Here is a 26,965-nt window from a genome sequence, read left to right as displayed (position 1 = left end):
AAACCAAGAAATTGGGGTTAACCATAGAGGTGTGTCCCAAAGGAGGTATATAACCATGACGGTGTCAACTTGAATTGTGGTCTTAAAACCAAGAAATGGGGGTTATCCATAGATGTGTGTCCTAAAGGAGGTATATAACCATGACGATGTCAACCAGAATTGTGGTGTCAAAACCAAGAAATGGGGGTTAACCAAAGAGGTGTGTCCTAAAGGAGAAGGATATCGGGTTAACCATAGAGACATGTCCCTAAAAATAGGTGATTGCACTGGTGCTTAAACCAAAAGGAGAGATAAAAGGAGCCACGGGGCTAGTTGTAGACTTGTTAGTAAATTTACTGGAATTGCACTAAAGTCTATGAATAGAGATGAATACTCTGAGCAATTGGGTCATTCGTCTAGTACCCAAAATATTCAAAATGAGGATAGGAATGCTCCCTCTCACCCCTTCTCTATTGCTTAAGGCTCGTGGCATGCAATCTTTGTCAATGTTTGACAAGTTGTTGGAGTAGGTTCTTAGAGATGCTTCGTGGGGATGAGGTAGATGATTGGGATTTTATGAGGAAATTTGTAGTCTACTGGAATCCTTGTACTTGCTCTTGAGGTCTTGAACTCAAAGGGAGACTAGGACTCTAAGGCAACAAAGGCAAGTCCCATCAAGTGACCAAGGTACTTATGATCACTTGATAAAGACTGAGGGAATGTGAAAAGTCAAGGGATTTAGTTGATCAAGTGGACCTTAATCAAGCCAAATCAGAGGGAATGAGAGGGATAGAAACACACAATGCATGACCATACAAAGACTAACCTAATGTCTTATTGTTAGGTAGCCCAAGATAAAGTCACGTGGGTGCGAAGTGTACTGAGCCTGGTCTCATTATTAGGCTGCCCAAGAGAAAGCCATGTGTGTTCTAATGTGTGTTTTCCTAAGCAGATGAATGATGAGTAGAGACATAAATCAAATTAATAATAAACAAGATAAGTTCATAAGTTCACCAAGAGCAAAGTGCAAAGTGTCCAAAGGGTCCATGGGTCCAAGGTCACTCTAGATCAGGCAAAGGTTCTAAGTCCTAGGTCCAGAGTCAAAGGTCCCAAGTCCACATCTCCAAGCTTAGGGAAAAGTCCAATGGTCCAAATCAAGCTTAGGTAAAGGTGTGATTCAATCCTTTAAGTCTTTTATTATGTTTTGATTTATTAAGAATGTCTTACCAAGAACACGATGAAATAAAAAGAATAAAGTGCAATAAGATGAAATGTTAGGAGTTAGGAGCATAAAAGTAAATGAATTAAAGTAAAGGCATAAAAGTAAATGAAAATAAAGTAAAGTCAGTAAGTTAATAGATAATGATAACGTTAGTAGTTAGTTGATCGTATTGGGACAATTTAGTGTTATGTTAAGCAATCGTAAATAGACTTATGTAGAAGCCATACATATCTGAGGTTGGTCAATAACAATCTATGTGTCAAAACATGTTAAATAAATAACATAAAGTTATTCTCCTAAAACATGTAACACAATGGTATAAAACAAAGAAGTAGATGGATGAAGATAGAAAGATTTAAGAGGAGAGATAAGTTAATCACATAGGGATCAATCTATCCACAAGTCAAAGGACTCAAAATATGGCACATTAAGGGATAACCTATCATTGATTAAAAGTGTAAAAAATGATCATTTATCAACATGTTTGAATAAAAGAAGATTGAATCAACCAAAAGTCCATCTATCAATGATTTGAAATATGGAAGACCTCATTGTCGCATCTTGAAAAATACGATTCCTCGCGATGGTCGCGGAAAAATGGTTCGAACAGAGTCGCCACCGAACTTTATTTATCCCAATGAAGGAATAGGAAAATATCGATAAAAACTTTAAAAATAGAATAATGGTCGTCACAACCATATTCGGGTTCGGGAGTCGATTACGCAAGGGGAAGGTATTAGCACCCCTCACGTCCGTTGTACTCAATGGGAACCTCTTAGTCTGATTCGCGATTTGAATGTTAGCTAATGTTATTTTTTTCTTCGAGTGAATAAAAGATAGAAAATAGAGATGAATGGAAACCTCAGAAAGAGGGGAAATGGAGTTTTTTTATTAGTGTGTTTGCCAAGATCTCGCAATCTCGTACCTACATATCCATATAATACATTAAGGAAATCAGAGCATTCGTAGTTCGGGGAACTAAAGTTTGTTGGTTTCTTTTAATGAACAACTATTTAGACCGTGTTTTAAAGGCTAAACATTGGTTTGTCTACTGTCGACAGAGGCTTAAGCACTAGTTTCTTATGGGCGTCAGAAAGGATTAAACATTGTTCTTTCTGAAAAGAGTTTTGTTCACGCGGGGGTGACAAGTTGGATTAATATGTTCGAGGCTTTGTTTGATTGGTTTCGATCTCATGGAGGCAAGAAAAATATAGATTTAATATGTTAAGATATTTTGCTGGATGATGATTACTGTTAAGTAAGGCAACTTGTATCCAAATAATCGAGGAGAGGAATCAAAGGCTCTAGACCATCTCCATTTTCATCCTTAATTATAAAAGGGTTTGATAATAGTTAAGGTGTTTTAAGTGGATGCCGAATACTTAAATGGCTGAGTAAGGTAACTCGTATCCAAGTATTTGGGAAAGGGAATAGAAGACTCTAGACCACTTTCTTTTTCATCTAAGTAATTATGAAAATAAGTTTGTATACGGTTGATGTTTTTTAGATAAACGACAAATACTTGAATGAATGAGTAAGGAAACTCATATCCAAGCATTAGAGGAGAGGAATCGAAGACTTTGGACCATCTCCCTTTTCGCTTAGTTTATTATGAAAATAATTTGATTTAATCGATTTAGAAGTTTTTTTAAGAGAAATGACAATTGTTTGACTAATCGAGTAAGGGAACTCGTATTCAAACAATCGAGAAGAGGAGTTGAAGGCTCAAAACCATCCCCCTTTTCATTTCCAAATGACATGGTGTTTAATCGTGATTAGGTATTTTAATTTGATTTGAATAAAAAATACTCGATGTTGGATCGAGGTTTTAAATTTGTGTTTGCGGATAAATTGGATTATATCTAGTAAATCAATCATCTAATCGATTAATTAAAATCAAATAGGTCTCATTGTAAGAAAGCCCGAGTAAGCTACGTGAGGTTGACGGCGATGCTAAAAGTGATCGACTTACAAAGGTATTTGAAAATGGGTTCGATGTTAAGAAAGCCCGTAGTCTAAACCTTTGAGGGACGGTTTTTCAGGCGTGGAGTAAACAACTGTTGCCTATTTTAAAAGGGTACAATTTTTTAACTTTGCCCCACAGTAATTCAAAAGTGTCGCCTGAGGATGAAATCAGAGGGTTGTGTGCAAGGGTCGTGTTTTCGTTGGAAATTTCTTGAAATGAGACAGTGGTAAATAAAGTGTAGTCACAACATCTTCAAGGCTCATGAGGGTAATCTCATCATCTTAATCCGTGACCCATGGCTTGTCTTGGAAAGATGATGACGTAACCATAAGTATTCTTCCCGAAAACGGGACGCTGTAAGTGGAGGGAGAGTTTTTCTCATTTTTCCTGTAACCCTCTTAGCTGGTGTATCATTCCCTTCCTTTACTTATTTTTTATTCTCTCTTTCTTTACTAATGGATTTTCTTCCTTTTTTATTTAATTGCCAACCAAACCATTCCACATGTCACTATATTATTGGATCAAATGATGTAAATTTCAAAAAAAAAACTAAAATCAACGAGAGTCCAACATAGGTCATTTGAGAAATGGGAGGATATGCTTATTATTTTTAGATTTTGATTAAATGAATAAATAAAATAAATCTTAATTTTTTGATTGTTCGATAAGAAAAAATATGGATAATGCATGTGAAATTTTGATTAAATTCGAATCTAAATCTAGATTAAATCAAAGAAGCACATCTAATTTAAAATGCCAAAATTGCTCCTATAGAAGCTTTAATTAAATCAAATGAAATTAAATTAATTAAAACAACTAAAATTCACAACTTCTTAAATAAATATGATAAAATCAAAATGAGGATATATAAAATTCTATTTAAATATGAATAAAAATCGGGTGATAAAGTGCCCGAAAAATTAAATTGAATGCACTAAAATGATTGGCATGAAATAAACTTCTCGAAAACATACATGTTTTGATCAGATTTTAAAATAAATTTTGACCGGTTAGACAGACATATGCTGATCAAAATGCGACTGAAAAAGTAGTCGAAAAAATAAAACGGGCACACTAGATTAAACTATGCAAATCGTAGGTTAATAATACTTGCGTTTTCCAGCTTGATTTCGAAACTCTTTACCCGATGATTTTACATGTACTTGAGAAATGATCCAATCGGTCTGTCTGTATATCCGAAAATTTATTCTGGCCAACATTTTAGGTGTTATTCATGATGAAGACATGTTATGCTATGCAGACGAGCAAAGTAAAAATAAATTCGAATGTATAAAAGTTTTAAAATGACCCGAACAAAATTGGGGAATGACACTCATCAACCAAGTGATGAACTTAAACCAAAACCAAAGCAATCAAACATTTGATAAAAATGACAAAAAAAAGATTTAAAGATAGAAAATCAATATTACAATATTAGAATAATATTGAAAAAAGAAATAAAGAAAACAAAATAATGATAAAAAAAAAGAGAAATAATTTGGGCCAGTGAGTGGGTAGTAGATTGGAGGTGTGCAAAGTGAGCTGAGGGCGCAGGCCCAAGCACAAGCCTAAAGTTGGCTTGATCCAAACAAAAAGGGCGTGGAAGCTTAGGTAGAATACAGGAAGTGAAAACATGGGCCTGGGGTCCAAAAGATTCTGTTACTAGCAGAGATAGATTTAATGTGTTAAGATATTTTGCTGGATGATGATTACTCGGATAGTTGAGTAAGGCAACTTGTATCCAAATAATCGAGGAGAGGAATCAAAGGCTCTGGACCATCTCCCTTTTCATCCTTAATTATAAATGGGTTTGATAATAGTTAAGGTGTTTTAAATGGATGATGAATACTTAAATGGATGAGTAAGGTAACTCGTATCCAAGTATTCGGGAAAGGGAATAGAAGACTCTATACCACTTTCTTTTTCATCTAAGTAATTATGAAAATAAGTTTGTATACGGTTGATGTTTTTTAGATAAACGAAAAATACTTGAATGAATGAGTAGGGGAACTCATATCCAAGCATTAGAGGAGAGGAATCGAAGGCTCTGGACCATCTCCCTTTTCGCTTAGTTTATTATGAAAATAATTTGATTTAATCGATTTAGAAGTTTTTTTAAGAGAAATGACAATTGTTTGACTAATCGAGTAAGGGAACTCATATTCAAACAATCGAGAAGAGGAGTTGAAGGCTCAAAACCATCCCCTTTTCATTTCCAAATGACATGGTATTTAATCGTGATTAGGTATTTTAATTTGATTTGAATAAAAAATACTCGATGTTGGATCGAGGTTTTAAATTTGTGTTTGCGGATAAATTGGATTATATCTAGTAAATCAATCATCTAATCGATTAATTAAAATCAAATAGGTCTCATTGTAAGAAAGCCCAAGATTAAGCTACATGAGGTTTATGACGATGCTAAAAGTGATCGACTTACAAAGGTATTTGAAAATGGGTTCGATGTTGAATCGATAATCATTTGATTTTTAATCGTTTAACATGGTTTTGAATCGATGAGATTGAAATGGTTTCGGAATGATGATTGTGAAATTGTGATAGTGGAATCAAGTTGGTAGTTTGAAAATGATTGTCGAGACGATGGTGAAATAAATTGATCAATTTCAAATTAACAAAATTAATTAATTAAAATTCGATTAAATCACTTATTTAATATAATAAAAAATAATTATCAAGTTTATTTTATTTAAATCAAATATTCAAGATAATTAAAATTAATTAAACAAATATCGATTAATTAATTAATTTAATTAAAAATGATTGAAGTAGTAAATCACAATGTGCTCAAAAATCGATTTGTACACAATAACAACATGATTAATGTCATACACAAGATCATAACACAGTGAAAATGTTGTATTGGTGTATTACAATTTGGTGGTATAACGACATGAAATTGCTGAATCTACGCAAATAAAGTAAAATAGCAACAACTACATAATATTTACATATTTACAAATATTCATGTCGGGGACGACTTCCAGATTTAACACACGTGTTGGTACAAATTAAACTGAAAACTCAATATGCAAAAATAATGAGTGCATATGGAAATGGGCTTAGGTCCAATGAAAAAAATCCAAACAAAGTTTAAAATAATATAAGAAACAATAAGATGCTAAAATATGAGAAATAAAATGAATGAATTAGTAGTGCTCTTTTCCGACTTTTTACAGTAAATGCAGAGCAGAAGTTCAGAAATTTCCCAATTTAAATAAATCACAATCAGATCTTTGACTTTTCAACGGTGGAGAAATAATTCAAGAAAACAATATCTTCTCCCTCACTATATGTAAAAACTCAGTCCATCATAAGTTCATCATATTTATAATATTCATACATAATTAACAACATGATTTCCAACGAGCTGAGTTAGAACATATAACACTAACTCAAATATAACACAAATTTGTTTTCAATGATGTAGAATTATTTCATAACTCAAAATAAAAATATGAATTGAGAAATTAACAACTTTGGAACAACTTTGAGCACACTTAGAAAAGGTGTTTGCTTATTGTTTTTTTACTAAACTAAACTGATTTCAAGAGTTTGGACATTATATAATACTCCTTATATATAAAAAATAAAATGATGTATTCAATTAAATATTCCATATCAATTCACTGATGCAGAGTCTTATGTACATCACTAACAATGCAACCTATAAACCCATGAATCCAAAATCGTGTGATCCCATGCTCCAATCAGCAACCTGGTTCATCCTTTTCTTAAAAATGCAAATGTAGGTACATCCAGATTCGACCAAATCCAAACAATTCTGATAGTTTTTTACACCCAAACAGCAGAATAAACAACCTTAATATGCATACATTAAATACAGTATCACAAATTAAATGACAAGAATTGAAATAATACTAGATTGAATAAAAAATTAAATGCAACAAACAAACTAAACATCGACATAATCTCAATCAGAATTTCTGAATCGAAATGTTACCAAAAACTATTGTTGATGAAGAGCTATTTGATGTTGAGTTGTTGTTGTCGGTAGAATATGCCAGAAACTCACGGTTTTGACAAAGCTTGAACAATTGCAGCCCCGACACGGTGTAATCGACATCAAAATATTCATACAAACAAAAATAATCTTGGAGGGTCGTTGGATTCTCGCGATGCTGCGTGAGGCTGAGCTCATCGGTTGTGGAAGTGCGATTGAAGAAACGAGACGAAATTTCTCAAGTCCAAGTTATCGTAGACACAAAGTTACTGAGCTATTTACGCCGTACCACACTATCGAGTCATTGTTGTAATGGTGTGAGCATTGTTTGAGGACACTCCAACAAAAATGAGTTTATGCAACAATGAAAATCCGCAACCTAAACTATGAAAACCGTAGTCTAAACCTTTGAGGGACGGTTTTTCAGGCGTGGAGTAAACGACTGTTGGCTATTTTAAAAGGGTACAATTTTTTAACTTTGCCCCACAGTAATTCAAAAGCGTCGCCTGAGGATGAAATCAGAGGGTTGTGTGCAAGGGTCGTGTTTTCGTTGGAAATTTCTTGATATGAGACAATGGTAAATAAAGTGTAGTCACAACATCTTCAACGCTCATGAGGGTAATCTCATCATCTTAATTCGTGACTCTTGGCTTGTCTTGGAAAGATGATGACGCAACCACAAGTATTCTTCCCAAAAACGGGATGCTGTAAGTAGAGGGAGAGTTTTTCTCATTTTTCTTGTAACCCTCTTAGCTGGCGTATCATTCCCTTCCTTTACTTACTTTTTATTCTCTCTTTCTTTACTAATGGATTTTCTTCCTTTTTTATTTAATTGCCAACCAAACCATTCCACATGTCACTATATTATTGGATCAAATGATGTAAATTTCAAAAAAACTAAAATCAAAGAGTCCAACATAGGTCACTTGAGAAATGGGAGGATATGCTTATTATTTTCATTTTTGGATTAATTAAATAAATAAAATAAATCTTAATTTTTTTATTGGTCAATAAGAAAAAATATGGATAATGCATGTGAAATTTTGATTAAATTCGAATCTAGATCTAGATTAAATCAAAGAAGCACATCTAATATGAAATGCGTAAATTGCCCCTATAGAAACTTTAATTAAATCAAATGAAATTAAATTAATTAAAACAGCTAAAATTCACAACTTCTTAAATAAAAATGATAAAATCAAAATGAGGATATGTAAAATTCTATTTAAATATGAATAAAAATCGGGTGACAAAGTGCCCGAAAAATTAAATTGAATGCACTAAAATGATTGACATGAAATAAACTTCTCGAAAACATACATGTTTTGGTCAGATTTTAAAATAAATTTTGACCGGTTAGACATACATATGCTGATCAAAATGCGACTGAAAAAGTAGTCGAAAAAATAAAACGGACACACCAGATTAAACTATGCAAATCGTAGGTTAATAATACTTGCGTTTTCCAGCTTGGTTTCGAAACTCTTTACCCGATGATTTTACATGTACTTGAGAAATGATCCAATCGGTCTGACTGTATATCCGAAAATTTATTCTGGCCAACATTTTAGGTGTTATTCATGATGAAGACATGTTATGCTATGCAGACGATGCAAAGTAAAAATAAGAATGTATGAAAGCTTTAAAATGACCCGAACAAAATTGGGGAATGACACTCATCAACCAAGTGACGAACTTAAACCAAAACCAAAGCAATCAAACATTTGATAAAAATGACAAAAAAAAAGATTTAAACAAGAAGAATAAAATAAGATAGAAAATCAATATTACAATATTAGAATAATATTGAAAAAAGAAATAAACAAAACAAAATAATGATAAAAAAAGAGAGATATAAATTGGGCCAGTGAGTGGGTAGTAGATTGGAGGTGTGCAAAGTGAGCTGAGGGTGCAGGCCCAAGCACAAGCCTAAAGTTGGCTTGATCCAAACAAAAAGGGCGTGTGAATCTCAGGTAGGATACAGGAAGTGAAAACATGGGCCAGGGGCCCAAAAGATCCCGTTACAAGCAGAAATAGAAAGGGTATTGTTTCAAACTGAAAATTTATCAAATAATTTTATACAACAAAGGTATAAAAAGTTAGAGATAAATAATTAATCAAAATCAATTAAGCATAATTAAAAGAAAAAAAGAATTAATGGAGGTAGGGGTATGAATATGGCTTGGAAGGTGTGAATGAAAACTGCTTGGGCCTTAAACAAGCCCAGATCTTAGTCCACACCGCAACAAGCCAAAACAATTAACAAACAGCATATGAACTCAATTCATCTTCATTTCGATTCCACGCATTCTCTCCATCTCATCTCAAAATTCAAACGAAAAATCTTGAAGAAAACAACTTTGAATTTATGCTCTTACACCAACATCGAATTCATCACACCAAATCGAAATCTCCGCCAAAATCGAATCCTCCAAACACTCGTTCTTGCACGCGGATTAAGGAAACCAGAAGAAGAAGAACAACCTACCGGATTGGAGCTCCAGCGCAGTGGCTCTTCGGCGACAACATGTATATTCCTCTTCTTCTTTGCTCGTCCTCGATCCACTCTTTATTCTTCTCTTTCTGTTTGGATTTCTGTTATGTCGTGAGTTGAATCAAGAGAGAGAATTGAGAGAATTTTGTATAGTTAAATGTGAGAGTTTGGTGAGTGAAACGACAAATTTGAAGAATGAATGAGTCCTGAAAATTGCAGTGAAGTGTTCTTATACAATCCTTGATTTAACAGAGTGAAAACTCTGTTAAATCTCAGAGGCTTTGGTCAATTAACCGTTAAACATTATGTTAGATGAGGTTAATTTGATTGATGACAAATTTTGTTAGTTTTCATTTTCATTTCAGTCGAGTGTGATTTTCGGTTAGTTAGTGTTTGGAAAAAAATCAGTTGAATGCTTTTTGATCCCATGTATGCTAAGATAGGTTAATCACAATGGAGCTTTATTTGTGTTCTGTTAAACGAAGTTATGTAGGTTGAAATGTTAGTTATGAAGGAGTTCAACTTGTGTGTTGAAGAATTCTACAGGTTCAAACGTTTGTGAGTTTTTCTGTAATGCGTTTGCTTTGGATGTGATGATAATCGAGCTGTTAGAATCCAAACTCTGTCAATTGCAAGAGTCTTATTTTCTCTGTTAGAAAAACCTGCAGGAGTTTCATTTGTTTTTGATTTTTCTGTTATGAACTTTCAACTTGAGTTTATTGGAAAATGATAATGCGATTGTGCTGCTGAAACAGGGTTACTTATGAAATTGAATTGTGGAATAGGATTGTGTATTGAATGGAACATTTGCATTGTGGTGGAATTGTTTGATTGGAATGTTTATTGAATTGTTGGATTAATGGATTAATGTGAAAAATTGATGGAATGTTATTTTTTGAATGTGTGGATTAGTGTTGTGTAGTGAATTGTTATGGAATTGAGTTTATGGAATTGATTATGTGGAAAGGTTTGAATTAGCGTGTTGTGTATGGATTGCTTGTTAATCTTTCAAGTGGTTTGGATGATCGGACTGTGTGGGAATGGTTAATTGCTTACCAATGTATGTTATGGGATGTTTGAAAGAAGAATGCTATATTTTTTTAATGCTTGGGTTATGTGCATTGCTAAACTATTGGTGCATTTGCTATTACATGTTAGAAATTGCTCATTGTTATGATAGGTTCAAAAAGGTCAGTAGTGAAAACAATAAATTACTTGTCTTGGCTTGTTAAGAACAATGATATGAATTGAACAAAATTATGGCATGTGCTTGGTGATTAATGGTCAAATGTGATTTACAGGTTTTGGTATGGCAAATGGATTTAATCAAGGATACCAAGGCTTGAAGATCAAGATAATGTGGACTTAGGAAAAGGTCGTTGACTTTGGTCAATAATTGACCAAAGTCAACTGCAGGATTTAGACTAGGGTTTTTCTTGTTTTTATTTGTATGGACTTGATGAAAATGTACCTATGATGACTTGTTAATGTAAAAGATCTTGAATGAAATAAAGCTTGGTTTCTCTAAAACATGACTTAAGCAATAATGAATGAAACTTGGTCTTGAACTAAACAAGAACCTTGAAATGGTATGCTGGATAAAACAATGAACCCTTAAAATGAATGGAAACTTGACTTAAAAAATGGACATTAATCTTGAATGATTCATAATGCATGACATGGATTTGAACCAACACATGGACCAATGCAATGGCCAAAGCCCCATAAAGAGATTGACTAGTCAAAATCAACTTCAATCTTGGATTAAATTCCAATCACCAAGATACAATCCACAATGATCCATTAGGCGCGAACAACAAAGAATTAGGGTTTTGGTTAATCACAAGGTCACAAGTCAAATAAAAATTGCACACAAGTACCAAATATTCATGTTTAGGGTTTCATGATGCACACCTTCTGATAAAAGTCTTCAAACCAAGCTTGAAGCTCTACAAACACATCCCAACACAAGGGCCCCAAAATTAGGGTTTAGATTCATAGATAAATACCTAGTTGTATAGTTCATGAATTAAGGCCCCAAAAGATCAAGAAATTAGGGGTTCCCCCATATGATGAACAATTCTCCAATCCTCAAACAAAACCCTATTTTTTACTAACCACGAGCTTTGAATCAATGATGCTTATCAGAAAGTGTTAACATGAATGAATGATGCACATGAATGAAGCATGAATGAGTACAGATAAATCTCAAGTCATAGATTAGATGAAAAATGAAAAGGGGAGGGAAGATTTAGGGGTATGGCAACTACCCATATTTAATCATCTTAAACCTGAATGCGCGAATTGCGATAACTCTTTAGGTATTTGAGGTAAAAGAGGATTAAATACCAAAATATCTAAAAATTTGCCCATTAAGAACGATTGTAATGTGATATAGGTAAGCGTATATGGAATAAGGAATCATAGGTAGACTTTCATAAGTTCATCTACTGGGGTTGATTGAAATATTATGTAGGGAAATATATCAATCGTAAGGGAAACATGATATGCGTGCCATATGTAATGTATGATTCATTTTTTATGAGGTTCTGGCTCTTAATGGTAACAAGGAGCCCATAAGTTTAAACATGAAACTTCTAGAACGCCCTTGCAGACAAAGGTTCTAATTGAATCCTTTCTGACAAGGATGTCAAATTGTTGGGAATAAATCACTAATATAAAGATTGGAAATAAAATCGTCAATCACAGAGGTTTGGAAAAAAAGGACTATCAACTATGAAGGTTGGAGACAAAGATCATCAACCATTACGGTTGGAAAAAGATTAAGGCTCATAAACCATGAAGTTTGGAAACAAGGTCATCAACCATAACCGTTAGAAACAAAAGGATTATCAACCATGAAGGTTGAAAACAAAGAGGTTATCAACTTTGAAGGTTGAAAAAAAGATTCATCAACCATGAAGATTGGAAACGAAAGATTACCAACCATGAAGGTTGAAAAAAGATTCATCAACCGTGAAGGTTGGGAGCAAAAAAGATTTTTAACCATGAAGGTTGAAAAAGATTATTAACCGTGAAGGTTAAAAAAAGATTCATCAACCAAGAAGGTCGAAAGCAGAGATCATCAACCATGACAATTGGAAACAAAAATCATCAACCATGATGGTTGAAACCGGTTATCAGCCAAGGAGGTTGGAAAAATGATCAACAACCATGGCTTTAATAAAATGGACTTTAGGAATACCAAACAAACCAGGCTTTAAAGGTGCCAAGCAGGTTGGGTTTTGAGAGGGGTGCCAAAGAAGACTAGGATTTAAAAGATACAAAAAAAGTTTAGGATTTGGAAGTGCCAATAAGTATTGGGCTTTGGCTTTTCTGATTTACATACAAGGCTCTATATTATGTTAGATGAATGATATGCATGAGTGAAGTGACATGATTAATACATGATGATGATTTGTGCAATGATTAGCCAGATGATCCTATGGCAGGAGGTGGGAGTTTAGGACTAGGATAAGGGTCACAAAGATGTAATTTTCTGACACCTACTTCAGACTCAACAATTGTTATCACACCTCTGTGCCTGTTTTGAAACATGGAAAGAGTTTGTACATTTGTAACTTACCTCTGACCCAGTGTGTTGGGTATCTGTATGCATTTCCCTAGTCACAAGTTATGAAGTAACCTTGTCATATGACGATCTCAAACTGACTTGCCACAGCGTGTCGGAAATGTATCCCCTTGATTTCCGGGAGTGATTGACTTCTCGTGCTCTTGAGGTGGTCTGCCCGAGATGAGCCTTGAAATAACTTTTCCCCTGTCTGGATGATTCAGAGAGATTTGTCGAATCTCGACATGATTGCCCCATATTGACTGAATTATGAAGAGATATGTGCTTCAGAATAATCAATCTTCCCATTGTGTAAGCTTTCTTGATGTCAAGTGCCTTTTTGCAAGTAAAAATACTCATTTTGCAAGTCATTTTTATTAAAGGGGTGCCTGACAAGATTTCTCAATCCTGCTCCTACGTATCTCCATGTCCTATGGAGAACTCAAGGCTACATAATTATGCTTAGAAAGAACTACTGGGTTGATTGCTTTTAAGGAGTGATCCTTTAGACTCATCAAGTGAGTTTGACTTAAGGCTACATAATTATGCTTAGAAAGAACTACATTATTACGAAAATGAGTTTGACTTAAGTTTTGATTATGAAAGCAATTTGAGATGAAAAGAATTAGAAGTTTTTAATAGATGACAATTGCTTGAATGACCGAGTAAGGAAACTCGTATCCAAACAATCGAGGAGAGGAATCAAATGTTCTAGACCATCTCCATTTTCACCCTTTTTGAAATGGTGTTTACATATGATTAAGTAATTTGGATTTGATTAGGAAAAAAGTACTCGATGTTTGGTCGAGGTTTTTATTATTGCGTTGAATTGAATCGGGATGAAATGATGGAGAAGCTAATAGGGGAAAATGTTCTGATTTGTGAAAATTGCTCGACGTTGGATCGAGTATTTGTTTTTTTTTCTTTTTTTGAAAGTGTTGATTTTAACTTTAAGTTAACAAATCAACTAATACAATAACAATAAAGTTAAGCGATAAAGTTATTACCTATTATAGAAATGAGGATACAATTTGTCAAATGGGGATACAATACAACAATTAATAATGCAAATCTTAATAAACAAATTGTAAATAATAAAAATATCATTGTAAGAAGGTCCAAGAGAAAGTCAAGGGACAAAAATAAAATCAGAAATTTAAACTACATAATTTAGCGCCATGTTAAGCAATCGTAAAATGATTCATGTAGGAATCATCCTATCTTAGGTTGGTCAACAAAATATTATACGTTCAAACAATTTCTGAAGTTAAAGTGATTTTTTTACCCCGAAATTGCAATGCATCTGTTAAAAACGATGATTTAGGCGACATTTTAAAAGGTAAAAGAAACGATAGTTAAACTAAATAATTTAACGCTATGTTAAGCAATCATAAAACGATTAATGTAGGAATCATCCTATCTGAGGTCGGCCAACAAAACTCTATGCGTTTAAACGATTTCTGAAGTTAAATTGAATTTTTAATTCTGAAATTGTTACGCATCTGTGAAAAATTGATGCAACAAATTAAATCAAATTTTCTATTAACAAAAAATAAATAATTTAATCAATAAATAATAACAACAATAATAATAAACAAAAATAAAAACAATAACAATTAATAATAATTAGTAATAACCAATAATAATCAATAGTTATATTTAGCAATAATAATAAACAAAAATAAATAAAATAATAATAAAAAACAATATTAATTTTAATTAATAATAAATATTAGTGACAATAATAATAATCAACAATTTCTAATAATAATAGTAATAATAATAATAATAATAATAAAAGAGATTAATTACTATACACGGTCAGTGTAAAAAGTTTTACACCGTAGGTTAATCACCATCATCCGTTTGTATTACTTTAAAGATTTTTAAAATAAAAGTCAAACTTTTTTTAATATCCAACGTCTATAATTAAGTAATGGTGTAAAACCCTTTTACACTGACAGTGTATTTCAATTAATCTCGTAATAAAATAACAATTATAATAATAATAATAAATACAAATAATCAATAATAATAATAATAGTAATAATAATTAACACATGATAATAAATATGATATGATAATGATAAGTTAGGAACAATAAAAGTTAGTAAGTAATTAATAATGTAATGAAAAAAAAGAATATACACTGACAGTGTAAAATATTTTTATACTATTAATCAATTACGAATGTGTATTCTATCAAGTCATACAATTAATTTTAAAATAATTGTATGACATGATAGAATGTTATAATTCTATAGGATGATAGTATAAAACTATTTTTCCCTAAAGTATGCTACCTTTAACCTCTAACGTAATTAGCAATAATAAAAAATAATAATAAGTATAATAATAAAAAACAAATAGAAAAAAAGAAGAAAGAAAATGGGAAGAGAGAGAGAGAGAGGAATCAGTGGCGGTTGAAGAGAAAGAAAAAGTAATGGTTTTTTTTTTCAAAATAAAACTGTCCAACCCGATTTTGACAAGTGGCATCCATGTAGAGGGGAAAAGAAAAGAGCAACAACACGCATGTCTTCCTCTCTTTCATTCAACACAACAAGTATGGGGAAACAATCACAAATCTCATGACCCTTTGGCGTCGGTTTTCTTCACTGTTTCGCGGGAGTAGGTTGGTGTAGGTTGTCCGATGGTTTTTGTATTGTGTTGTTGTTGTTGTTCGAAGTATGGTGGTTTACTATTTGATGTGGAAGAAGGTGGTTGTTCGGCTGTGTTTATGAAGGAATGATAGTGAAGGTTGAAGTTGTTAGTGAAGTTTGTTGGTTTATGAAGGTGTTGTTTGGTTTTGATAATGATAGTATGAGGAGTATAGTAGTTGTTGTTGTGTGAAGTTATTTGAGAAGATGATGAAGAAGATAAAGACGGTGATGTTTGGAGTATAAATGATGAATGATGATGTTATCAAAAGGAGAACGAGGGGTTCAGTTTGTGTTTTCAAAAGGAGAGAGAAGTTGGTAATCTTTTGCCCAAAAGAAAAATATAATATTTTTCTTATATTTTTTTGTTTTTGTGAGTGACCAAGAGAGAAAGGTCCACAACTTCCTTTTATGTTTTAAACTCTTTTTCTTTTTTCCTTGATGAGCCAGAGAGATATAATAATTTTTTTCTTTGCTATAATTCATCTGTTTTATTTAATTTTTGAAATAAAAAATGATTGGTTAAAAATTTTAGGCGGATCAAAATGCGACTGAAAAAATAGTCGAAAAAATAAAACGAGAATATCAAGTTAAACTACATGAAACATGCATTAATAAAACTGATGTCTGCAAGCTCGATCTTTAAATTTTAACCCGCTAATTCGACGTACATTTGAAAATTGACTCAACTGGTCTGTCTATAGATCCGAAAAATTATTTTGGCTGATATTGTAAGCATTATACCAATCAAAATGTATGATGTGATAACTAAAAAATGCAGATGTCACGCGTTGATTACTGATTGAATAATTGTAAATAGACAATCAGATACAAAGGAATCGCCCTTGGACCATTTGCTTCTTATTCTCAATTACAATTAAAACTTTACAAAGATTCAGATTAAAACTGTCACCCTCTGAAACAAGATGCAACTGAATGAAGGATGCATCAAGATTGAGAAATCGAGTCTTTGGACTTCTTAATCAACAGATGACTAAATGAATGTCATCAATATCAGATGAAATGGCAAAACTTCTGACTTTTTATTTGAACCCTTGATGAATGCTTTTGATTGAAAGAATGCATGATAAAATAAAACGATTATGTTATGCTGATGTAAGTAAAAAAATTCAGTATGACACTAAGTATGATAGTAAGTTGATGAAAGGTAAGTTTGTAAACAAATCGAATAATATCATAGTCTAGTTCATGAATAAATTGAATATCTTAGAAGTTTAGAAGTTTTATTCAATTCTTGTTATATTTCAAGTCCAAACCAGAAATGTTTGACAATTCCTCTTCCATCATAAGATACTAGAATACAGGCTCTTCCATGTTATGTGTTTCTCAGGTGTACGGCCAATTCGATCTGCAAATGGAGCATTAAACCAGTCCCCGAAGTTCTGAGCTGAATTGAAAATGTTTAGGAGGAGAAAATTGAGCAGGGAACACAATTCCCATATGTTATGAATTGGGATACCGGTCAACAGAAGTATCGATTAATTGTGGGGCTGGTTAGATGCTTGCACGATGCAGAGCAGAGTACATGGAGTGTTACTAAGAGTATCTCCAGCTGTAGTTTTTCAACCCAGTTCTCCAGAGTGGAACAACAATGAGGGCAGTTCTTTCACGGTTGAATGGTTGGAGTTCGCCAACATGGCAATCCTATTGCTTCAGCATGCAACGGTAACCTTTCATTTTTTTCTATTTTTTAATTTAAAAACTAGCCGTTCAACGGTTACTTATTTTTTTTTAATTTTTTTTAACTTATTTTTTATTATAAATATAATTTTGGTTTCCAAAAATTTACCAACACAAATTTCTATCACTTTTATTTTCTCTTCAATTTGAAATTTCTCTCTCACAATTTCATCATTTTATTCCTATACTTTTAATTTTTTTTCAACAATTTTTTCTCATTAGCATTTTTTTTACAAAATATTTAACTCAAAATTTCATCTTTTTACTTCAAATTACAATTGTTTAGGCCAAATGGATCCTAATCATTTCATTATCAACAAGCTTTTTTCAATTACATGCAAAATTATCAAAATCCTAATCCTCAAAATTCTCAAAATTCTCAAAATTCTCAAATTCCACCGGTGCTAACAAACCCCGCCATATTTCTTCCGTCACCAAACAATCCAAATATGTATCCTATACCTCAAATGAATTCTAATAGTATGGAATTCTCTACTCAAATTCCACCATTTTCTACTCAAGTCCCACCATTTTCTACTCAAGTTGGTACTGAAAAAGAAGAAAGGGTTGTCGTTAAAAAAAGATCTCGAGAGCAATTTACAAGGGAAGAGGATATACTACTTATCCAATCATGGCTCAATGTTTCAAAGGATCCAATTGTGGGAGTTGATCAAAAGGCTGAGAGTTTTTGGTTAAGAATTGTTGCTAGTTATAACCAATATCGTGGGCAATTGCGGGAAAAGTTAGGGGGACAGTTAAAATGTCGATGGCATAGAATAAATGGCATGGTTCAAAAATTTGTTGGGTGTTACAAAATTGCTCTTAAAGGAAAGAAAAGTGGGACATCCGAGACCGATGTCATGGCAGATGCACATGCTATTTTTGCTCAGGATCAAGGTACAACATTCAATCTTGAGTATGCATGGCGATTGTTAAAAGATGAAGCTAAATGGCGCATCGTCGAAGAATCGATTGGAAGTTCTGCAAAAATAACAAAGACTTATGCTAGTGGGGCATCATCGGAGGACCCAGATACAACTTCAAGTTATGAGTTTAACTCATCATCACCAATGGAGCGTCCAATGGGACAAAAAGCAGCAACAAGGAAGGGTAAGGCATCAGAAATTCCAAATGCAACGCAAGATGCAAAGAATAAAAGAGCAATAACAATGGACAGACTTGCGCAAGCTAAGGAGGACGAGCTAGAATTAAGGGTAGTGCAAATGATGATGAAAGACACTTCTACTATGAAAGATAGTCAACGAGATATTCATAAAAAATATTGTAATAAGATGAAAAAAAATATGGAATGTAGTTAGTATCACTTATGTAAAATGGTCATTAGTACCACTTTAATTTATCAACACCTATGTAAAATGGTCATTAGTACCACTTTAATTTAAACTAGCCGTTATTCAAACTACCACTTTAATTTAAACTAGCCGTTATTCAAACTACCACTTTAATTTAAACTAGCCGTTATTCAAACCATTATATATACTACCACTTATGTCATTGTTCTCTCATTCTCATCTTATTCTTCTCATTTTTCTCTCATTCTTTACTCACTAAATGGATTCAGATAATTACGATCAAGAATTTTGGGAGTTGGTTGAAGAAGAATTTATGGACGACAGTGATGAAGAACAACAACTTCAGAATGAACGTCGATCTAGAAGTTCCTCTAGGCCAAAGAGAAGAACAACGGTAGATCGAGGTCGTGAAGAAGGGCACAATTGATTATTCAATGACTACTTCTCGGAAAACCCAGTATACATAGATGTTCAATTCCGAAGAAGGTTCAGAATGCATAGGCATGTATTTCTTCGAATTGTAGATGCCCTTGGAAATCATGATGAATATTTCCAAATGAGGGTCGATGCAACTGGTAAAATGGGTCTTTCACCATTGCAGAAATGTACATCTGCTATTCGTATGCTGGCGTATGGGTCTCATGCTGACCTTGTAGACGAATATGTTCGAATCGGTGAAAGCACTTCAATTGAGTGCTTAAAAAGATTTGTTAAGGGTGTCAATGTTGTATTTGGCGCTGAGTATTTGAGAAAGCCTAACAACACTGATGTTGAACATCTTTTACAAATGGGAGAGTCACGTGGCTTTCCAGGTATGTTGGGTTCCATCGATTGTATGCATTGGGTATGGAAAAATTGTCCTGTTGCATGGAAAGGACAATTTAGTCGAGGTGATCATGGTAAGCCCACAATCATGCTTAAAGCAGTGGCATCACAAGACTTATGGATTTGGCATGTTTTTTTTGGTATTGCAGGTTCAAACAATGACATTAATGTGCTAAACCAATCCAACTTGTTTAACGATATTTTGGAAGGACATGCTCCCAATGTGCAATATACAACCAATGGGACACCATATAATATGGGGTATTATTTAGCATATGGTATATATCCCGAGTGGGCTACATTTGTCAAGACTATTTCAATGCCACAGGGAGAAAAGAAAAAATTATTTGCTCAACATCAAGAATCGGCTAGAAAAGATGTGGAGCGAGCATTTGGAGTGCTTCAATCTCGATTTGCAATTATACGTGGCCTGACACGTGCCTGGCACATGGACACTCTCAAGCATACCATATATGCCTGCATCGTATTGCACAACATGATTGTGGAAGACGAACGACATACATATGGAGGTAATTTTGATTACTCTTATGATAATGTGGATATCAATAACTCAACAACTGGAACATTTAGCGGTCCTCATCCGAATCTTGCAACAAGACTACAAAGAAGAGCAAGTATTCAAGAAAAACAAGTTCATCGTAAACTTCAAGGAGATCTAGTCGAATATATTTGGGAACGTTTTGGACATGAAGATGATGAAATTTAAGTTTGATTAATTATGTGATGTTATTTATTTTTATTGTTTTTAATTATATATCATGTATTTGAGATTAATTTTAAATATCATTTTAAATTATAAGTTTAATTTTTTTTTTATATCAAATTTAATTTAAAACACTAAAATTATTATTTTAATTAATATAAAATTTAATATGAATAAAATATTAATATATAAAATAAAGTTGTGAGATCCAATCTGACGTGACTTAATAGGTCCCACAAAGAACCCAAAAATGAATTCACGGTTCTAATTCCTATTGGATTGGAATACTTTGGAATGTTATCTTTTTTAATGGGTCAGTTTTGATGTAGTATGTGAAATTTTAACAAAAGAGAAAACTAATATTTTTGAAGTACTTCAGTTGTCTAGTTGTCTAATTGCCGAATTCTCATTTGCATTTTGTCAAAGTAAGTAAAAATCACAATGCAATGTGCTATAAAGTTTAGATACCATACCAGTATCTATGATACCTATTGCTTTTATGCAAACTTTACTGCCACTTTTCAATCATATATCTAATAAATGGTTTTTCTAGAGAGGTTGCCATTCTTGATGAATGCACTTTGTATATTAATATAATCCTGCAGTATTTGATAATAAAAAAACATGAAATTGAAAATAAATATCAAATGATTTTTTCTCAAATCGTTGATTTGTTTTTATTTTTTAATTTTTGATTAAAATTTTAAAATTATATATATCCATACCAGGTTGAAAAAATAGATTATACAACCTTAGAAAGCCCTAGTTTTATGTTTGGACCCAACGAAAAAAAACATAGCGTCGAGTTTAGCCGACGCAACAAATTCACATTATTAGATAGTGTCAACAGAAACTGACGCTATTGAATGCGAACAAGATAAATAGCGTCATACTAGCTCGACGCTATTTAAATGAATAGCTCACCTAACACTACTGTTATATCATTATATATAGTAACCAGCATCGAAGAAGATCAACGCTAACTAAATACGCATAACATAATAGTGTCGATTAAGCCTGAGACTGACACTAAACATGTTTGTATTCAAGCGTCGACTTTTGTGTATTAGCGTCTGCTTAGCGTTTCTTTGAATCGATTAGTGTTGGCTGAGCGCTAAGTTTTGCTTCCAACTTTGAGGTGTCCGCCCTATCCCACACGACACTAACACCTATTAGCGTCAAGTTTGTCTTTTAGCGTGGGATTTTGGCTGACGCTAAAACATATTTCTAGTAGTGTCCCAAGGAGAGGCATGGAGTGCTTTGATTGTTTGTGGTGATGGGATCAAAGATCCCTAGTGTGAAGAGGACGTCATGAGTCCTTTATCACGTTTGTGGTTGACCTAAATGACCTCACAAGCAACAGATTGATCGGGACAGTCAGAGTTCTAAGGTTTTTTTTCCCTTAGTTCACCATTCTTCTGTTGATTAATGTCTTGAAACTTTGATGAATGTTCACACAAATTACGCCAATGATCCCACGTGGACCTGTGTTGCTCACGCGGGTTTGAGAAGCGTTAGATTTAGGGAGATTCATGGGAGTTTTGTGGCATACTCCTAGTTTGGTGCGACATCAAGAAGTATTGGTACCTTCAAACATTGTGGAAACTAAGTCAATGACTCTCATATGTGAAAGACATTTTAGGTTAGAAAAAAAATGTGTAACTCAATTTGATGTTTTGCTTCCTTTTTTGTAGCTACCTTCTAGGGTTTTTGAGACTTAAAACCTTATATGCAGAATAGTTGTTCAAAAATAGTTGTCGGCATATTATTTGTTATGTGATATGACAATGCTCCTTCAATCATTTTTTATCAGGTGTTTTCCTAGGGCAGATCCATGTTTGTTTTCGAGGTTCTATAATCTTCTTTTAGTCCATATCCGAAGAAATGATGTATAAGTGGCAAACAAGCATGTCTACCTTACAAAAGTCTGCAAATAATGGGACGGGATGAGGCAGGCATTGTTGAGGGTGCATACCTAAAACATTGGCCTGCCCCGAAGAAAATAGAATAGAGAACGGGGCAAGACAGATCCGCGGACACTGCATTTTTTAAATCTAAAATTAAAAAAAATTATGTTAATGTCCACGACTGAAAATACTTGAAAAAAATAGGTCGGGCGTGATGGACATATTAAAGGATAAAAGAGTTAGGACAAAATGGGACCTAAAACTTTGTTACTACCGGAAGATATATTTGTATGTATTTTTATAATTATATCTAAAATATAATTTTATTCTTTTTCGTTTAACAATTTGACATTTTAAGGATTTAAAACTATATGTTCATGATAAACCTAAAATAAATGAAACAAAAATGCATAAGAATCTTTATGATTTAAAATTTCTTTCTTATTACATTCTAATAGGTTGACACTAATAAAATTTTACAATAATGCTATTCCTACACTAAATCTTACACCCAAATCTTACACCAAACACCATTCAACGTATTTATACGGTGAACAATATTTTTTATTTTTTTAATAAATAAAAAAAATATAATTTTTTTAAAAATTATTTTTATAACACAAATATAAAGTTTGTCATTAACCAATTTTATTACTGTATTAACCATAAAAATATAGATTATTAACCACATATTTTTCTTATAATTCATTAACCAAGTTTATTATTTCATTAACCAATAAAATACATAGTATTAATCAAATTTTGTCCTTAAAATATAAAATATAAAATTTGATTAAAAATTATATTATATTTTATATTTTAATGTCAGAATTTGGTTAATACTGTATATTTTATTGATTAATAAAATAGTAAATTTGGATAATGAATTATAACTAAAATATGTGGTTAATAACCTATATTTTTGTGAATTTTTTTTTTAAATATCCAAAATTTTCAAAAAAATTTCAAAATTAACCATTTTTTCAAAAAAATTACACAAATGGGCAAAATTTGCCCTAATTGTGTACATAGGCGCCACCCTAGTTGGCGCCTACCCTTAATGGGTAGGGCAAGTCGCCACTAGGAGTGGCGCCTATGCCCAATCCCTTTTTTTTTTTTTTTTTTTTTTTTTAAATGTTTTATTAATTTTTTTTTTTAATTTTTTTTTTTTAAATATTAGATATTTGATAAATATATTTTTTTTATAAGTTATATTAATTTATATTAACACTTATATATAAATAAAATTATTACAAGATATATATATATATATTAATTTATATATATATTAATTTATATATATATATATATATATATATTAATTTAATTTATAAACAATTAATATTATACACATTTAATTAATATATATAAATATTTATTTACAAGATATATATATATATATATATATATATATATATATATATATATATATATATATTAATTTATATATATATTAATTTAATTTATAAGTAAATAATATTATGTATAAATTTTTGGGAGAATTAGGGTTATTCATGTTAAGGTTAATCTATCAATTATAATTAGAGTTTATTGATCGGTTATAATCAGAGTTTGGTAGTTATGACCTAATTGAAACCCTAATTAATCAAGTGCGACACTAATTAGGGTTAAGTAGACTGGTGTACAACCCAGATCTTTTCCTATAAATAAAGTGTTATTTCCTTGCATTTTCTTCACCACTGTTTCCTATCACTTTCTGTATCAAGTTGAGTTCATGGCATCTCCAAGACCGTCGTCATGGCAGCGAACATCATCAAGGCGCCCGGATCCTGAACCAGTAATCTTAAAAAGGGATGGGCATGTTATTTTCTCGCCTTTGAAACCCCCAATGGAGATGAAATTTTGGAACATCCGTTCGTTGGACCAACTAAAAAGGTCCTTGATGTCTTGGTTAGAGGGAGATTACCAACCTGGTGAAGTCATCAGAAGGATTCAGAGGCTTAGAACAAGGTTCTCATTTGAAACTGGAGAAACGATACGTTGGTGGGTTGAAGTTGAAAGCGACATTGATTGCATCCAAATGATGCATGGATCAGACGACATAGTGTTAACTGTTGTAATTTCTTAGATTTTAATGGTTGTTTGTCATGTTGTTGTTGTATTTGTTATTGTTCTAGTACTTGTTCTTGTTTTAGTACTTGTTTTTGTTCCAGTATTTGTTTTTGTTTTAGTAATTGGTGTTGTAATGTGAGATGTTTGTGTTTGTTGTTCAAGTGTCATCTTCTATTTGGAATAAAAAGTAAACTTAAATTTAAAATGATTTTGGTACACAAATTTATGAATATGAAAACTAAGTTGTGGAACTAGATCCACGATATGGACAATTGTTCTTATTATGCCCTAGTTGTCTACATATGCTACACTTCCTCTGCATTTTCTCTGCGACGTCCATTTCAGTTCTAATGCGCCTGCTATTTGGGCGACCACTTTTATTCCGCCGCATCGATTCGTTGTGCCAAACAACTTCCCCGTCATACTCTGGCCAATACGCCTCCAATGCTACCACCGGAAAGGGATTGTCGTATACATTGAGCAATGTTGCAACTTTGTAGATTGGAGACACTAGCGATAATGCATCGAAGTGGCTGTGTGAACACGCTGCAATGACATGGGAACAAGGCATACGATAGGCCTGAAATTGACCACAGTCGCACCAACGGTCTGGTATTAGGACCCTATACTCTTGCCTGGGCAGCCCTTGGTTGTGGTCAATTGTTTCCTTGACACTAAAAGTGTGGCCATGGCGGTCGAATTCCGTAACCCGATGGCTGCTGGCTTTGGCAGATTCCTGCCTCATAAACTTCATGCAGGCATCACTATATACCTGACTCGTCTGCAACACTTCATGCCAGCGCCTGCCTCTTGTTACGAACAACGTTGCCATCCGAAAATAGGTCGCACTCACCAATGCGGTTACCGGGAGGTTACGTATGCCCTTAAAGACGCCGTTCATTGATTCCACAAGATTTGTTGTCATGTGGCCCCACCTCACCCCATCGTCATATGATCTAGTCCACTTCGCTCTGTCGATATTATCGATCCACCTCCCTGCATCAGAGTTTGCCAACACTATTTCCCGGCGGTAGTATTGGAATCCAGGTTGGTTTAATGCATACCCCGCATTTATCAAATGTTGCTTCAAGAAGTTATCCTTGAACTCCCGCATAAAATTTTGGGCAATATGCCTGATGCAGTAAACATGGGTAGACGGGGGGTCATGCCAACCATTTGCTGGATTATTGTATGCACTGTCTATTGAAGCGTGCCTGTCAGAAATCACGCAGATGCCAGCTTGTGGAGTCACGTGCGTTCGAAGATTCTTAAGGAAGAAACTCCATGCAGCAGCCGTTTCTCCTTCCACCAATGCAAAGGCTATTGGGAAAATATTTGAATTGCCATCTTGTGCGACCGCCATCAGTAACGATCCTTTGTATTTCCCATACAGCCAAGTTCCATCGACTTGAACAAGTGGTTTGCAGAATGTGAACCCGATGATGCAGGGACGGAATGCCCAGAAAAGTCTGTGGAAAATTCCATTACCTTCTAGACGAGTTCCGTCAGGGGATTGTGCAGGCAAGGTCTCCATTATAGTAACCGTCCCAGGTGAATACAATCGTAGTGCAGCCAGGTAGCGTGGTAGTTGTTTGTATGATTCCTCCCAGTTACCGTACACCAGTTCAATTGCCTTGGTTTTCGCTAACCAAGCCTTTCTGTATGACGGTGTATATTTGAAAACAGCCACACAATGGGAGATAATTGTTTTGACCTTCAGTGACGGGTCAGCCTCAACTAGAGGTAATATGGAATGGCAGATCATGTCATGGCTAAGTTTGCGATGATCCTGTGCCATGTTGGTGTTGACGCAAATGTGAGCTTGAGATATGGACCCTATCACCCACGCATTATGCTTCTTCTTGTACGATGCCATCAACCTATATCCACACTCCGGATTTTTGCATACAATAACGTATCTTTCCGGATTTGATTTGATAACATCGTAGTCAACACAATTTTTCAAGTGCCAGTTCTTTATTGCTAACAGACACTCTTCCTTGGTCCAAAATTGGTCACCCTTCTTTAAGTCCTCATCAGACCTCATATATGGGTTGTAGAACATATCTGATGAGGGCTCATCCTCGCCCAAGTTAAGTGTTGTGAAGTGCGCAGGAGGTGAGTAGCGTTGCGCTATAGGTATTTGAGGTTGGTCTTCGTCTTCAGAATGACGGTTCACCAAGTCATCAACCACGTCTTCAGCATCATCAACCACATCGTCTTCAACGTGGTGCTCAGCATCTTGTTCGTCATCAATCACAGGATCAATAACCTGTGATTGAATATTCTGAGTTGGTTGAGGTTGTTCCAACACAATGTATGTGTTTATCATTATTGGCTGTGAAGATATTGTGAATACCTCAGAGATTCCCATGCATGCCTGTTCCCCATCAAGTCTTCACCACCAAGTCTCAGAGATTCCCACGCATGCCTTACACGTGTCACACCCTTGAATGCAACACTCCCACCTAGTCTGTACTAATGCATGCCAACCTATCCACCTAGCCTGAACTTAGTCTCAGAGATTCCCATGCATGCCTGTTCCCCATCA

The 26,965-nt window shown here is 33.7% G+C and overlaps 1 protein-coding gene, 1 long non-coding RNA gene and 1 pseudogene across 2 annotated transcripts; all 3 read left to right on the top strand.

Annotated features, from left to right (window-relative positions):
• Positions 1-9,317: 9,317 nt before the first annotated feature.
• Positions 9,318-11,173, top strand: LOC127081244 (uncharacterized). Its single transcript, XR_007788078.1, has 2 exons — positions 9,318-9,678; positions 10,945-11,173. It is a non-coding gene; the product is annotated as an uncharacterized LOC127081244 (long non-coding RNA).
• Positions 11,174-17,907: 6,734 nt separating this feature from the next.
• LOC127115199 (glutathione S-transferase T3) lies at positions 17,908-18,891 on the top strand. The gene has a single exon (XM_051046796.1). The coding sequence runs from the start codon at positions 17,908-17,910 to the stop codon at positions 18,889-18,891; it is 984 nt and encodes a 327-aa protein (XP_050902753.1).
• A 253-nt stretch (positions 18,892-19,144) lies between these two features.
• On the top strand, positions 19,145-20,437 carry LOC127115198 (uncharacterized; annotated as a pseudogene).
• The last annotated feature ends 6,528 nt before the right edge of the window (positions 20,438-26,965 follow it).

The sequence above is a fragment of the Lathyrus oleraceus genome, chromosome 1 (assembly GCF_024323335.1).
Source record: "Lathyrus oleraceus cultivar Zhongwan6 chromosome 1, CAAS_Psat_ZW6_1.0, whole genome shotgun sequence".
In the NCBI taxonomy this organism is placed as follows: domain Eukaryota; kingdom Viridiplantae; phylum Streptophyta; class Magnoliopsida; order Fabales; family Fabaceae; genus Lathyrus; species Lathyrus oleraceus.
This window is presented reverse-complemented; position numbering and strand designations above follow the sequence as displayed.